The sequence below is a fragment of the Peromyscus maniculatus genome, chromosome 3 (genome assembly GCF_049852395.1).
Source record: "Peromyscus maniculatus bairdii isolate BWxNUB_F1_BW_parent chromosome 3, HU_Pman_BW_mat_3.1, whole genome shotgun sequence".
NCBI classification, from domain to species: domain Eukaryota; kingdom Metazoa; phylum Chordata; class Mammalia; order Rodentia; family Cricetidae; genus Peromyscus; species Peromyscus maniculatus.
In genome coordinates, this window is record NC_134854.1 from 157,168,990 (window position 1) to 157,185,352 (window position 16,363).

At 45.3% G+C, this 16,363-nt stretch overlaps 1 protein-coding gene across 1 annotated transcript; it reads right to left on the minus strand.

Annotated features, from left to right (window-relative positions):
- Nucleotides 1-14,374: 14,374 nt before the first annotated feature.
- H4c16 (H4 histone 16) lies at nucleotides 14,375-15,058 on the minus strand. Its single transcript, XM_076568112.1, has one exon. It carries the CDS (start codon nucleotides 14,775-14,777, stop codon nucleotides 14,466-14,468), a length of 312 nt encoding a protein of 103 aa, XP_076424227.1. The 5' UTR covers nucleotides 14,778-15,058; the 3' UTR covers nucleotides 14,375-14,465.
- Nucleotides 15,059-16,363: the final 1,305 nt, after the last annotated feature.

The window sequence follows — 16,363 nt, forward strand, 5'->3', positions numbered from 1 at the left end:
GAATTACTAAACGGTCTTATTAATAAAAATAACTCAGAGCCAGATATTGGGGTGAACGCTGAAAGATCAGAGGGATAGAACAAGTCACAGCCACCACCTATTACCTCACCAACTCCACGAATCCTCTGACTGAAATCCTCAGTCTCCAGAGAGAGCTACTTCCTGTACACTCACGCCCTGTATACCTTTCTGTGCCCTGCCATCTTACTTCCTCTTTCCGTCCAGCTCTATCACTTCCTGTCCAGTCCTCCAGACCTCTATTGTTAACTAGTGCTGGGATTGATTAAAGGTGTGTGCCACCACCCCTGACTCTGTTTCCAGTGTGACCTTGAACTCACAGAGATCTGGATGAATCTCTGCCTCCCAATTCAAGGATTAAAGGCGTGTGCTACCACTTCCTGACCTCTATATTTGATATAGTGGCTGGCTTTTCCCTCTGATCCCCAGGCAAGCTTTATTTGTTAGAGCACAAATAAAATATCACCACATCTGAGCTATACTCTTAGCCCTTTTATTCACTTTAAATAACAAAGTTTAAGACAGGTCTTTGCTAACTCTAGACTGGATCTGAACTCGCTCTGTAGCCCAGGTAGGCATCCTTCTGTCCCTGTCTCCCTAATACTCAGATTACAAACATAAGCTCCGACACCCAGTCCAATTCCTGTGTTAACAAATTCATGTTTTTCTGTGGAAGAAATACTTATTTTTAGGTACTATTTACATAGGAAAGCCCAACGCCAGTTTGGGTTTAGACATGCAGCCTCCCTCCCTCCCTCCCTCCCTCCCTTCCTTCCTTCTTTCCTTGGTGGTAGTTAGTAGGGTCTAATGTAGTTCAGGCTTATTTCAATTCCTATGTAGCAAGGATGGCTTTGACCTCATGATTGCTCTCAAGAATTGGGATTACCCCTCTGGATAAGTGAGACAGTTGTTTAGCTTGAACTGTTTAGGTGGCCCTCAGGCAGTGGGATTGGGACCTGTCCCTAGTGCATGAGCCAGCTTTTTGGAACCTAGGGCCTATGGTGAGACACTTTACACAGCCTTGGTGCAGGGAGGAGGGGCCTGGACCTGTCTCAACTGAATCTACCAGGTTCTGCTCAGGAGAGACCTTGCCTTGGAGGAGGTGGGAATGGGGGGTGGGTTGGGGGAAAGGATGGGGGGTGGGAGGAGGGAGGACAGGGGAATCTGTGGTTGATATGTAAAATGAATAGAAAATCTCTTAATTTAAAAAAAAGGAGGAGCTGGGCGGTGGTGGCGCACGCCTTTAATCCCAGCACTCGGGAGGCAGAGCCAGGAGGATCTCTGTGAGTTGGAGGCCAGCCTGGGCTACCAAGTGAGCTCCAGGAAAGGTGCAAAGCTACGCAGAGAAACCCTGTCTCGAAAAACCAAAAAAATAAAAAAATTTAAAAAAGGAGAAAAAAGGGTGGGGGGGGGAGAATTGGGATTACAAGTACATGCCACTGCACCTGGGCTGGCATGCAGACTATCCAAATTAGATATACAGACATCATTTTTACATAACAAAAAAGGAAACTTTAAGGATTCTCAGGGACTCTCCAGGCAGAAGGAGCTGAGGGAACAGTAGGAAGCGCAGAACACAGCGGCGAGGCTGGGGTCTGCCCAGACAGAACTGGTCAGGGGAGACCCACTGGTCTGAAGTCTGATGACGTTAGGGAGCAAGCTGTGTAAAATAAACAAGAACTTGCGTGTATTCCCCTAAGGAAGTATGTTTTATTTCTGTGAACAGATGTAGGTATTGAGGGCCCTGCAGTTGGTCTGTGTTGGTGCAGAGCGTGAATGAACAAATCTCCAATTGTGGTGATTGTGTTTTAGCCAGCCACGTAGTAACTTAAAACATCCCCTGAATCCTTCAAATCTGTGGCTTGTCTCTTGTGCCCAACTTGTGGGAATATGAGGAGATGTCCAGATCTGTGCCTGGCTGGTGGATTACAAACAAACAGGAACAGGATCCCCGGAGATCTGCAGAGGTAGCCACTGAAAGTCAGAGCAGTCAGGGTGACCCACGACTTCAGAGTTTGAAGTCTGATGTGATGGCTTAATCCTAGCACTCGGGCGGCTGAGGCACAAGATCAACACCCGCCTGGGCTACAGTGAGTTCTAGGCCAGACTGGGTTAAAATGTGATACCTTGTCTTAAAACAAAAAACAAAAACAATACAACAACAATAGCAAAACATTTAAGGTATTTCACCAGTGAGAATAGGGAGAAGGGCTAGGGGAGGGAAATATGGGGGTTAGCATGATTAAGGTAGAATGATGTGTAGATACATACACAGATGATAGATAGATAATAAACCAACTATCATAATGAACCCATTATTTTGTATGCTAAAATATTAATAAATAACAAAAAAATAAAAATATGCATTTTTAACAAAGAGCAGTGATTTAATAAAAAATATTGAAGATGACTGGTAGAATTCTGATGAATTTGGAATGCCATGGAGGAGTCTTGTCTCAATCAACAGCAAGGGATAAACAACCGAACATTCTTATTGATTAGCATTGTACATCTGTGCCTGTGATACTTCAAGATGAAAGGCTTGTCTCTTTCCCTTGGTGGCCATGTTTCCTGGATTCTTCCTCTCCTTTATTCTAGGAAAATCCTCTGTATCCTGTGAGCAATGTCTGCCTCAACCTCACGGTTCCATCCTGTACAGCATCTGTGCGCCTTGGCGGAGCTGGAGCCAAGGATTGCTGCACCTGCCACAGGTCACTGTGAAGCTCCCTCCTTCCTCCTCCTGCTGGTACTCCCTCCTCCTGCTGGTACTCCCTCCTCCTGCCCGCTCTCCACTCAGCTGGCTGTGTTTATATACTGTGGCAAATATAAGTTGGAGATGGTCATTTAGCTGTAATAAAGATCCCTGGGTCTTGCAAATAGCTCTGTTGTCTCACCTCAAACACAATGGAAGGAAACAGGGATGTGGACTTCATTGACGTAGTTAGCTGGGGGGTGGGGGTAGGGGGGGTGAGGGGTGGGGGTGATCCTTCAATCCTGATGAAGGGTCTCTGCCTTCTGGAAAAGCAGGTTTTCCTTTAGTTCTTGTCCCTTGGAGTGCCTGAAGGATTACGTTCTCAGTGACTGAAGCGACAGCTTGGAAGAGCAGTAAAGAAGCATGGTACGTTCTCTGAAGTACAGACAGAGGCACTGTCAGCTTGGTTCGGTGATGCATTCTTTTTTTTGTTTTGTTTTGTTTTTCAAGACAGGGTTTCTCAGTGTAGCTTTGTGCCTTTCCTGGAACTCACTCTGTAGCCCAGGCTGGCCTCGAACTCACAGACATCCACCTGGCTCTGCCTCTCGAGTGCTGGGATTAAAGGTGTGCGCCACCACCGCCCGGCCAGTGATGCATTCTTAGAAGGTGTCTGCAAAGGCAGGGAAAACATCAGAATGGTGGAGTGTGTCTTGCTTGAGACAATGAGGAGCTTTTTGAAGTTCCAGAAGGCAGCTTGACATTCTTAATAAATGCAATGTGAGGGGTCGGACTTGAACCTTATTTGGCTGTCTGCTAAACATACATATGAATGGCGGCAGGTTGCCTAAATTTGCCAGTGCTCACTCTCTGCTTTCCAAAGTGAATCTAATGAATCTAATGTCTATTCTAGCACATTTGACAGTTTAATACTAAGCCACAACTGGTGCTGGGGTTTGGACATGGGCAGGTGAGCCAAGTGGTTAATGGAATTTACTCAAAGAGAAGCCACTTACGTGAGGCTGAGGTGCCGCCAGAGAGGCAATTCACTGTTTCCCAGGGAAACAGCCAAACACTGAACTATAGCACTCATTTGCCAAATTATGCAAATGTGTCTCTAGTCCAGCTCTGTAGATGAATACCACAGTCCAGGGGGACGACAGAGCCTGGAATTAAACAACAACAAAATGAAAACCTCAAGGAATGACCTGACAGATTACTTGGTGGATACTAAATCTAGTTATCTTTGCATCTAACAGGCTCCATCACACTCAGAACGTGATGATCCCTGCTTGCTCAAAGATGCCTACCCTGCTTCGTCACTTTGCGGGTCCACAGTGTCAGGAACTGGAAAAGCTGTGGCAGCACACGGGACATTACAGTATGGCACCAGCTGGCCTCTGCTTGGGGCAGAGGCCTTCTCTGGAGAGAGCCTGTTGCTAGAACCCAGCGTAAGTAGGCTTCCTGGAGAAGCATCAAGACGTGCCTAGTAGCTTCTAGCAATCCCAGAGCTGCCGGTGGAGGTGAGCTACTGATAACGCAGCAAAGAACAGAGCTCAGGCGAGGAAGTGTGTTCATTCAGTTAAAACACAGTATTATGAAGTGCTGGGTGCCCAGCAGGTGTTCAACCAATCATCCCCTCCTCCTTGGAGACAGGGCCCCATGTATGCCAGGCTGGCCAAGGGTGACCTTGAACAAGGGTGACCTGGAACTTCTGTTCCTGGAGCTTCCATTGCAGACTGCTGGAATTATAGGCTTGTCACTCACACCACGTCTGGCTTGTGTGGTGCTGGAACCCAGCGCTCAATGCATGGTGAGGAAGCAGGCTACGCATTGAACTTCACTGCCAGCTCCACTGTTGTTGGTATTCTTTAAGCCCCCTTTAAACTGCAGAACTGATTTCCCTTCCTGTGTGCACAGTAGCTGTATCTTCTGTAGTTGATTTAAAGTGTGTTCAGCTGAAACCAATTTAACTGAGAGAGACGAGAAAACGCCAGCTCCGGCATAACAGAGTGGGAAGGCATGTTGGTCTTCTTCAAGGAGAGATGGTGGGGGTCGGAGAGGGCTCCATGGCCGGGAGCACATGCTGCTCCTGCCAAGGGTCTGCATTTGGATCTCAGCACCCACGTCAAGCAGCTCACAGCCGCCTATACATCCAGCTCCACTGGGATTTGACATCTCTGGCCTCCACAGCTATGTGCACACTTGGGCATGTACCCATATAGATTTAAAAATTAAATATATCTTTAAAAGAAGAAGAAACAGGGATAGGGCAAGATGTGAGTTAAAAGACTATCCCAGAGCTGGCAAGAGGGCTCAGTCCGTAAAGGTGCTTAACACTAAGACCAGCATGGTGGAAGGAGAAAACGAGCTCTCTCAAGCTGTCCTCTGACACACACACACACACACACACACACACACACACACACACACACACACACACACACACTGTGATTCTGCATATTCATGTTCTCTTTCTCTCCCTGAGAAAATAAAATGTAACTGAAAATTTTAATTTTAGTCATCAAGAAAGCTGCAGAGGCAGATTGAAACATTGGTATAAAAAAGGTAGGTGTGTGTGTGTGGGGGGGGGGTAGAGAGATGGCTCAGCAGTTAAGAGCACTTGACTAATCTTCCAGAGGTCCTGAGTTTAATTCCCAGTAACCATATGATGCCTTACAATCATTGATAATGGGATCAGATTCCTTCTTCTGGTGTGTATGAAGACAGAGCACTCAGATATATAAAGCACATGAATAAATAAACCTTTTAAAAAATGGTAGGTGTGGTGGCCATAATGTTGGTTTGATTGTTTTTCCAAGTTGCTGGATTTTATCACCATTCTTGTATTTTATAGGAAACAGGATGTAATAAACAGGTCAGCGCCTCATGAGAAACAAACCCGGTAGGTACACTTTGCTCTCTCTACACGCAGCAGCACTGATGTCCCCAAATCAGGTGCAGGGGTTGCCCGGGGCCTGAGAACAGCTGGGGTCCATCTGAGTCTGGGGAAACTGGCGATGTTTCCCCAGAAACAAGGATGTTTCCCCAGAGTAGCAGGGAGGTGGATGGGCGGCAGTGGGAAGCAGAGCCTGGTTTTCACCCTGAGAAAATGAAGGAACATGGGTCATAATGAGACAACGCAGCTTCCAAACCGAGGGAAACAGCAAGTTATGAAAGGCAAAGAGAACATAAATGAGTTCAAATCCATCTTCAAACACCACATGGTCAACAAGCTTGCAGGAAATAGGGGAGCGTGGGAGGTGAAGGGAAGTGAGAAAAGCCGTCATAAGCAATAGATTTAAACAGATTTTAATATTTTAAGATATTTAGCTGGCAGCTGGTTTAAGACAATAGTGGAACCCTAAAAAAATCACTAAGGCACATTTATCTCATTAAAATTGTAAAACTCACAGCCCCAGGTGTAGACTTAACCTCACAGGGAGTCAGGACAAGCAGAAGTGTGACGCATGGGAGGGCACTGGTACAGGCTGGGCTGGCGAAGATGCTGAGAGACTGAGTACCAGTCAACCTCAGGCAGACAGATCGGCAGGCCCTCCTCTCACTCATGGAGTATGCTTCTGTCTTTTCTCATGTTGGCTCCTCTGTGCTTGTGTAAGAATAAGCCTTTTTTTCCTGTGACTTGCACCCCCGTCTTATTCTCCCAATAGCACATGAGCCCACAGGGTCCGTACCCATCAAGCAGATGTTTGCTGTCAGTTTTTCTCTTGGGTTCCGGCTGTGCACCTGCCACTCCACAGAAAAATCATGGTTTCGTTGTGTTTTATTTTTTTTTTAAAGTCTGTATGTGCTCTGGAGAAAGGGATGTTAAGGAACACTAAATCACTTTGCACCTCAATGAATTTGACTTTTAAAAGGAGGAACCAACTGTAGTGAGTTTTAAGTGCCCCTTGTCCCAGATGCACAGTTCCTGGGGATGGTGTGTCCACACCAAGGGAAAAAAGCAATTCCAGTCAGAACATACAAAGAGAAGGTGGGGACCAGCTCCGTGGCAGAGCATGGCCTACCTCATGTGATGGCCAGAGGTTTAATCCTTGGTACCAGGGTGGGAAGTGTGTGTCAGGAGGAGGAAGAGCCAGGTGAAGATAACGCTGAGGGGATGGGGTGTGCAGGTGGGGTAGGGGTTGGGAGGATTCGATCTGTGAGCACACGTGGAAGCTCGGGAGCGTTTGATGGAGGAAAATCATGAAACTAATAAGGCCTGATCGAGGACAGGGTTTGACTTCTCGGACTTGGTCTTGGCTTAGCATTTGCTTACTACACGTCTATCTTTGAGGCAAACAAGGAGTGGGTACTGAAAACAGAAAATGCTAGCTTTAAAGATAAGAGCTTGGCCATGGCTAGAGGGCTGTCGAGGTGGAAGTGAGTGTGAGAGTTCCAGAGTGTAAAAAGGAACAGCTTTCATTCACTGAGCATCCGATGAACTAAGAGGCTGGAAAGCCCCCAAAGTGCCTCCAACTGGAGCGTTGGAGAAGCATGTTGCTGTGTCATAGGATCAACCTCGGTGTTTACTGAGAACTTACTTCTCACACCATGCTTCTCCACATACCATTTGTCTGATTTTCCCAGCCACATTTCAGAAGCTTTATTATCAGCTCTGTGTTTTATGGAGCCAGGAAAGGTGATGGAGCCAATGTTTTGATTAGTGCTGGCAAGTTTCGGGGCCTTTTCCTTGGATCTTTCTACTGAGAGCTGCCTGAGACTGCAGGTCTGGAATTGGCTAGGAAGACATGACATTAACTCAGTTAAATAACAAAGAATATATAGGAGGAAATGAAGAAAACCTGACACATTAAATATAAAGGCTAACAGGAACATACGACACCAAGACAGGGCAGTGAAAGCGGTGTAATGTGTGCTAAGCAAAGACGTGACTATGTACTTTGTACTGGTGTCTTTAGCTTATATAAAAATAATAAAAACAATTTTAGAAATCAAAAATAAGAGCTATAGGTTTGCACCAGTAGCCATTTCCACGTCTTCCTTGGAACATTCCCTCTTTATATGCTGATCTTAAGTTTACATCTTGAACCTCATGGTCCCTTCCTGAACTCTATGTTCAAGAATCCAAACCCACATGGCACCTCACAACAGTCTATAACTCCAGCCAGCTCCAGAGGATCAGATGTTCTCTTCTAGCTTCCATGGACACTGCATGCACAGGGTACACACACACACACACACACACACACACACACACACATGCAAATACATATATATGCAAAACAAGTTAGTGTCTTGCTGGAGATTGCTGCTAGTGAGTATAAAATACACACCAGACTTCAAAAACTTAGTTCAAAAGACCATAAAATATCACACCTCAATAATTTTGTTGATTATACAATAATTAGTTGGTTATACTAATATTTTTGACATACATTGTGGTCACATAAAATATTTCATTAACATTGACTACACCTTTTTGTTTTTAAATTCTTTTTTTTTTTTTTACTTTTTCAACATAGTACTAAAAATTTGAAATTTTGCATGTCTCTCACATCATGGTGTTTTATTTTTGCCAAGTAGCATTGTTTAGGCCTGTGTTCACACAAACTTTTAACTATTCTAAAACTAATTAGTTAATTTAACTTAATAATCATTTACTTTGAAAACACATGTTCTTCTGGGACAATAGAAGCTAATTGAATTGAGAATTAAAGCTGATTTGAGTTTAAATCAAGGCTTCTCTGCTAGCTTTATGTCCTGTGTCGATCTTTTTGTTTTGTTTTGTTTTTTCGAGGCAGGATTTCTCTGTGTAGCTTTGTGCCTTTCCTGGAACTCACTTAGTAGCCCAGGCTGGCCTCGAACTCACAGAGATTCACCTGGCTCTGCGCCACCGCCACTCGGCCCCTGTGTCGATCTTATTAACACCTTCAGTCTATACGGGGTGAACAAGGTTATTTGGGGGAAGCTGTTGTGAGGCTCATAGTAAGCAGACAATGTTCTCAGCTCAACGCTGGGTCCTTGGCTGTCTCTGAAGTGGTGGCTACAAGTCGTGGGAGGAATCGGATTAGGAAGTGACCAAGTGAACAGAGGTGGATGGCTTGTCACTCGCTCAGAACAGATGGGATATCAGTCTTATGAACACTAAATTCTAGGGGCATTGCATTCCGTGAAAGTCAGTTCAAACCTGACATCAGCGGGAGGACTGAAGATGCAAGAACCCCCAGTACCTACGTTATGGGGAGCAAAATAAAAAAACGAAATTTGTGGGGAAAATAATGAATTCACTTTTAAATACATGAGGCACATTGTGTGACTCAGTTGCTCATGATTTCTACAAAGCAGACATTTGGGGGGGGGGGGAGATACAGCAGGGGTCTGCTCATTCTCCTTATGTGTACTTTGTAAAGTAACTGGATTCCTAAGACTACACCTGGAGTGTTTTGCTGTCCTGCGCCTCATGCGTGCGAAACAGGTGCCTTACCAAACAGATCAGGAGGTCCATATGTCGAGAAATGAACTCAAGCTAGACTACAGAAGGACTTACAGCACTTAGATAAAAGCCAGCATTCCTTAGGACCTTGTGAAATGGGTTTTCCACCCCCAAAAGGAGTCATTTCCCTTGCCTCTGGAAGAAGGGGCACATGGATCTTCATATGGTTGCATATCAAAGTCCATGTCGGCCTCCGGATTCCCTCAGTGTCCCGTCTCTACCCACCAGGACAACCCCACACACACACACCACCTATAAGCATTATCTCTTGCTATCTTCACTCTTCTCTGCACTCTGCTTCCTTAGCCCTGCCCTGTCCAATCTACTTCTTTTTCTCTCTGCTCTGGACTCTTCCTCTGGATATTCTCCCTCCCTCATTCACAATAAAACCCCTTCCAACTAATAACGGAGTGGCCATTCTGGCAGTCTCTCTACTGAGCCCCCTCACACACACAAACCACACCCCCAGCATTAAATATGTTATTTTAAAAATGTCTTATTTCATTTATTTGTTTGTTTGTTTGTTGGGAGTCATTATGTGAATGTACAGAAGTCAGAGGACAATGTGCAGATTCTGTTCTCCCAATATGTCTCTGGAATAGAACTCAGGTCTTCAGGCTTAGCAGCAAGTACCTTTACCTGCTGAGTCATTATGAATGTTACAGCTCCGAGGGGAAAGGTATCCTGGCAGCTGGGAGCCGGGGAATAGACAAACCTCACACAAGAAATTTATTGGGAGGGAAAAACCCAGGAGAGTGGCTGCCTCTCCTCGGGTGAGAAGCAGCAGAGAATTGAGAGGAAGCCTTTCTTGGGGAGGGGTGGAGCTTTCCAGGCTGATCTAGAATTGGAGGGATTATGTGGGTTGATCTTGGGGCAAGCTCAGGGATTGGTGGGATTTTTTTTCTGTAGGGCGGGGCCTGGCCACTCTCTCACTTCAGAGGGCTGGGAATGGCTATTAAGTCAATTGGAGAAGTCTGGGGACAGCACCTGGCAGTTGGTGTCGCTCAGGGCAGGGCCTAGCTGTAAAGCTGTCTCTGCTGCTCAGGTTGTGTGAACAGTCAACATTCATCTTGTGTATGGGTTTTGTTGTTGTTTTGAGGCAGGGTCTCTCTACATAGCTCTGGCTGTCCTGAAACACACTCTACAGACCAGGCTGGCCTTGGACTCACAGAGCTCTACCTGCCTCTGCCTCCTGAGTGCTGGGATTAAAGGTGTGCACCACCACCACCAGACTACTTGTTCTAAATAAAATGTTTTGTTAAAAGCAGTTAAGATTCAAGTACAAAAATCCACTAGATTTGTAACAAGAGAATTCCTGGTAAAAGGGTGTTTATGAATTCATATTGTGCTCACGACCTCCAAGACTTCAAATAAGAATAAACAATAAAGTAAAAAATGAATGACAACTCAAACAGCTAACATAAATAAAAACGTGGATGTGGTAGCGACGGCTTATGACCCCAGCTTGGGCTGCAGCTAGATTGTCTCAGGAGAAATAATCGAAAAGTGAACAGAAACCTGAAAAGACTGCGGGCGGTGGCGGGTGGCGGGTGGCGGTGGTGGTGGTGGTGGCGGAATGCTCCCACTGAGTATGGGGGTCCTGGTCATCAACACGGAAAACACGGATACTTTGTCTTTAATTTGTTAACTGAATATATGGGTTACCAAAGAGGTTTAGGTGGGAGACATAAACTACAAGCCATCTTTGAATTGGTGATAAATTAATCCACTAAACTGAATGGACATTATTTTATTTTTGGTTTGTGCTGGGAATTGAATCTAGGACTTCACACATACTGGGCAAGTGTTTCACCACTGAGCTACACCACCAGCCCTGAACTCAGCCTAATGAACGAGAACAAGTCCTGTACTTATTTCCGTAAGACAAGACTGCAGATTCTGAAACTGACTCTGAAGGGGGGTGGGTGAGTGGGAGGGTTGCCTATCTACCCATTGGCGCTCATCCAGCAGGAAGTTCAAAATTGGAAGTGGGAGGCTTAGATGGGCTCCCCTTCCATCTCTGAAGGGGTACTTTCATACAAATCCATGTCCCCACCGGGCAATGTAGTTGGAGTTGAGCTCATAATGGAAGGAGCTAGCCTCTCACCAGGCCCAGGACCATGCTGATTGCTGCCAGATGAGCAGGCCGATTAGTACTTACACAACCTCAAATAGCCAGGAAAGAGGGTTTCAACTGAGACATTGTCTACATCAGGTTGACTGTACATCTGTGGAAGATATTGTCTTGGTTGTTAACTGAGGCGGGTGAGTGTGGGTGACACCATTTCATAGGCCGAGAAGAGTACAAAAAGCTGGCTGAATACTAGTGCTTTACACTCTTGTCTTAATTTTTCCCTGCAATAACGGACTGTACCCTGGGATTGTCAGCCCAATAAACCCTTTCTCCCCTAAGTTGCTTTGTGGTCAGGGTATTATCACAGCTGCGGGTGTAGGACACTCCTAAGCCTTATTACATGAAAGCATCACTTTAAGGCCTGGTACTGAACTGAAATGCCCAGTCTGTCATGTGGATTCATTCTGTGTGTGTGTGTGTGTGTGTGTGTGTGTGTGTGTGTGTGTGTGTGTATGAGAATATGAATACAGGTGCTCTTGGAGATGAGAGGCATCGGATCCCCCTGGAGTTGGAGTCACAGGCAGCTGTAAGGAGTCTGATGTGGGAGATGAGAACCAAACTTTGGCCTTCAGAAGAGCAGCCAGTGTTCCTAACCACTGCGCCATCTCTTGAGCCCATGACTCATTCTTAAAATGATCAGACATAGTAAAATCAGAGACTGCCACCAAATCTCCACACTACCACAGCACATTACCACCTTTTCCCTCACATGAAGTGTGTCTGAAAGTTGACTGCTTCTGAGATAGAGTGCCTCATGAATATGCAGGCTCTTTAATTAATATTCAACTTCTTTCTTTTCCTTTTTTTTTTTTTTTTTTAAATGGTTTTTTGAGACAGGGATTCTCTGTGTAACCTTGGCTGTCCTGGGACTCACTCTACAGACCAGGCTGACCTCAAACTCACAGAGATCCACCTGCCTATGCCTCCAGAGTAAGTGCTGGCTATTTTTTTTAATACTGAGCATTATATGGCTATGGTTTTTGACCAAGCACAGAAAAGACTACTATCATGAATGAAAGGTGACAGATGTAATAAGTGTTAATAATGCACCTCATTACAGTGTTTTCACACAAGTCACAATACTTGGTTCTGCAGTAGAATTGACCTCCGTCTCTCCCTGCCTTGCGCCTGGCTCATTTTCTTCTTTCCCACACTTAGTCAACTGGCTTTTGCTTTCAGGTCATGTGTATTTCATCGCCCCCCCCCCCAATCCTTCCTCTTTCTAGCTTTATGACCTACACACACACAATTCACACACACACACACACACACACACACACACACACACACACACACGTCAACTCCACATTGAAGAAAACGAGTTTTTCTTTCACAGTCTGATTTTTCTTAACAGACTGATTTCCTGTTTACTCATCTTCCTGTCAACATCAAGATTTCATTTTTCTTTACCACTAAGTAAAACTCATTGGATGTGCGTACCATAATTTCTTCATCCATTCATCTGGGGATGGACACACTGGTTGGTTCCATTTCCTGGCTATTGGGACTAAAGCAGCAATGAATGTAGATACCCATGTATGATGGGTATGGTGACTAAGAATTTTTTATGTACAAACACGAATGGGACAGAGGATTATATGGCAGTTCTAGTTTAAGCTTTTTGAGAAACTTCCATCCTGATTTCCACAGTGATTGCATCAATATGATTTTTTGTTATTTGTGTAACATTAAATGGCGCTTAAATTTCATTTTCTTTGCTCGTAATAGATTTAGATATTTGATACATTTTCTCAATCAAAATATACTTGTTAAAATGGGGGTGATAAACATGAAAATACCGCACTGGACAAAAAGAAAAATGAGAGATTTTGAAAATATAAAACCAAATAGCTGTAACTGAAAATATTTCTAAAGACAAAAATAAGTAACTCAGTTTTTCAGTTGCTTACAGGAAATGAGTTCGTTAGACTAACGTCCTCTGAAATTAACACCACCGTTATATGCTCAGAAGGCTAGAGTGAAAAGTCAGCGACAGAGACAGACAGGGGAGCCTGACCGGTAAAACCAGGGGCACATAAAATGAAGCTGTGTAAAGTCGCACACGGCCGAGTTAAAATCCAAGCTCCAAGTTTTTAATTCTTCGTTGTCCCGTCCACAGCTATAAAGTGGTCTTTAACAATACTTAAATCTGCTGAAAGATGGCACAAAGTGCCCGCCACAGACAGCTTTTCATACGAGATAATCATTCCTAATGAAATGCCAGGTTCCTGCTGAGGGAAGCCCAAGAATGTCTCCTATTCCTCAGCCAGAGAGAAGACTGATGAACTTCAAATGTCAAAAAACTACGGCACTGAAAAAAAGTTAGTTTCTCAGTTATGGGTATGGAGAGAGTGGGTACGCAGACCTGAGTCCAGGTGCCCAAGGATGCCAAAGGCATCTTGATGCTCTGAAGCTGCAGTTACAGGTGACTGAGCTAACCCACTTGGGTGCTGAGAAATCAACCCAGGACTTCTGTTAAGAGTAGCAGGGTTTTTTTAATCCCTCCTCTCTGGAGACTTAAGGACATTCTTAAAATGAGACTTACAGCCAGGTCCGTGGAATCCGAACTCGGGAAGCTGACCAGCCTGACCTAAAGTACGACCCCGAGCCCTCCCTTGCCAAAGGCACATCGTTAAGGCAGGGAAATGGCTACAGCTAACAAAGCCGAGTTTACGCTACAGGGTCACTTTAACTTGGGGTCCCAAGCTTCCGCCCCACTCCTCATTCTCGCTGCCCTTACGGAACGTGGATCTTCAGACTTTTCCCTCTGGTGAGCGACCACCACTTCTCAGGTCTAGAGTCGCAGAGCGGGACGCTGCCACCGAGCCAGCTTTCGGCCTGGCCCCCAGAAACAAGCAAAGAAAAATCATTCACGCAGACCAACAGCACTCAGCAAGCTTACTGATCACGTTCCCCAGCCGGGGGGCGGAGCCACGAGGCCCACCGGTCCAATGAGAACGTGCTCCCACGCAGCCTGATTTGCATGTACAACAATGCAAGCCGCATTGGTAATCCCTAAGCGACCCAGCCTCCTTAAGGTAACCTCCCTCCCATCCCGATTAAGTCGCCCCAGCTCCTTTCTGATGCTTTGGGGGCCCTGAAAAGGGCCTTTGGGTTAGGGGTGGTGATGCAAGCGACCAGGGAAGGCCTAGAGCCGGTGGACGCGCTCAGCCGCCGAAGCCATAAAGAGTGCGGCCCTGGCGCTTGAGCGCGTAGACCACGTCCATGGCCGTGACCGTCTTGCGCTTGGCGTGCTCGGTGTAGGTGACGGCGTCGCGGATCACGTTCTCCAGAAACACTTTGAGAACACCGCGAGTCTCCTCGTAGATGAGCCCCGAGATGCGCTTGACGCCGCCGCGCCGAGCCAAGCGCCGGATGGCGGGCTTGGTGATGCCCTGGATGTTGTCTCGCAGGACCTTGCGGTGTCGCTTAGCGCCGCCTTTCCCGAGCCCTTTGCCGCCTTTACCACGTCCAGACATCTTCTCTACCCAGTGAACAAGGAAACAAGAGGAAATTACCTTACAAAGCCCGCCAGCGAGAGCTTATATTCTCTGATTGCGGACCTGTTTGAAAACAGCAGGGAGTGGGCGGAGCTATAGGCTCCACCCCCTGGTTCTTTACTCCGGTCTGCGTTAGCTCCAATACCGGAAGACTTTTTATTCCCCTCTCAAATCTGAAAAACCCTAGCATATTTGAAAATTTAAACAATATAAGCTAACAATTTCTTTTTCTCTTCCTTAGCGCAAATAAAAAGGTCGCAACATGCTATCTTCAGTATGCTCTGATTCGCTATCGAAGCTTATATTCTTTATTGCAAAATAATGTGAAAATGATTAGAAGTCTAGCTTACTAGATACTATGGTAAAGCAATATACGTTTTCACGTGAGTCTTTTGAGTGGATGGAGAAGAGAACGGTCACTTTCTCTTGTGACCACGCTAAGAAAATTATTTTATTCCTCTCTCCACTTCCTGTTTGTTTTCAGTTGTTTTTCTGCAGTTTGTGGAGTTTCTGCTTCTCCTGCCCGGGAACACATCAGTATTTTCTTTTCAACCAACTGTCCGCTTTTATAGTTTCTTAGCTGAGCTATTGTAACGTGTCACTTAGATAAGCTTGCATCTCAGAGCTTGCATTTAAAACTTAAAAGTTCCAGCCAGGTTTAGTGACTCACACCTGTAATCACAGCTCTCTGGAGGTTGAGGCAGGAGGATTGCCACGAGCTGGAGGCCAGCCTGGGCTAGACAAATTCAACTACATTTCATCCCCTCCCCATTCAAAGGTCTTGTAAAGTTACGTTTGTCGGAAGCATGACTTTGAATAGATTTTTACTGGAAATTCCTAAGCCAGAAAAGGACTCTTTTGGTGTTTTGTTCCTTTTTAAACAGGGTTTCTTTGTGTAACAGCCCTAACGGTCCTGGAACTCAGTTTGTAGACCAGGCTGGCCTGGAACTCAGAGTCAGAGATACATCTGTCTCTGCCTCTTGAGTGCTGGGATTAAAGGCAAGTGCCACCATGCCCAGAGTTTTTTTTTTTTTTTTTTTTTTTTTTTTTTTTTTTTTTTTTGAGAAGACTACCCTGAAATTTACTGCATTTAGAAGACAGCCGGATTTAAGGGAGAGTTCACAACTCTTTCCCAGGTGCTTAATGAGCTTTTTGAGGACTGAGCATTTTAGTAAATTGTTGTTGGTCTGCAGTTTTAAAGATAAGCTTCCTGGCAGGAAAATGGTTTCCTAAATTTTTATATTTCTAAATGCCTTTAATCTACAGTACTTTTCAATCTTCAATCCCCATAACTCAAACAGTATGTTAAAGATTAACTGAGCCCTAGGATATTTGGAGGGAAAAAAGCCTGAGTCATTAAATCTTTTTTTGTTTTTGTTTTTCGAAATGAGGTTTCTCTGTGTGGCCCCAGCTGTCCTGGAATTCACAGTGTAGACCAGGCTGGCCTTGAACTCATAGAGATTTGCCTGCCTCTGCCTCCCAAGTGCTGGGATTAAAGGCTTGTGCCACTACCACCCAGTGAGTCATTAAATCTTATCTCATGATTTTAAATCCTTGGCTTTCTA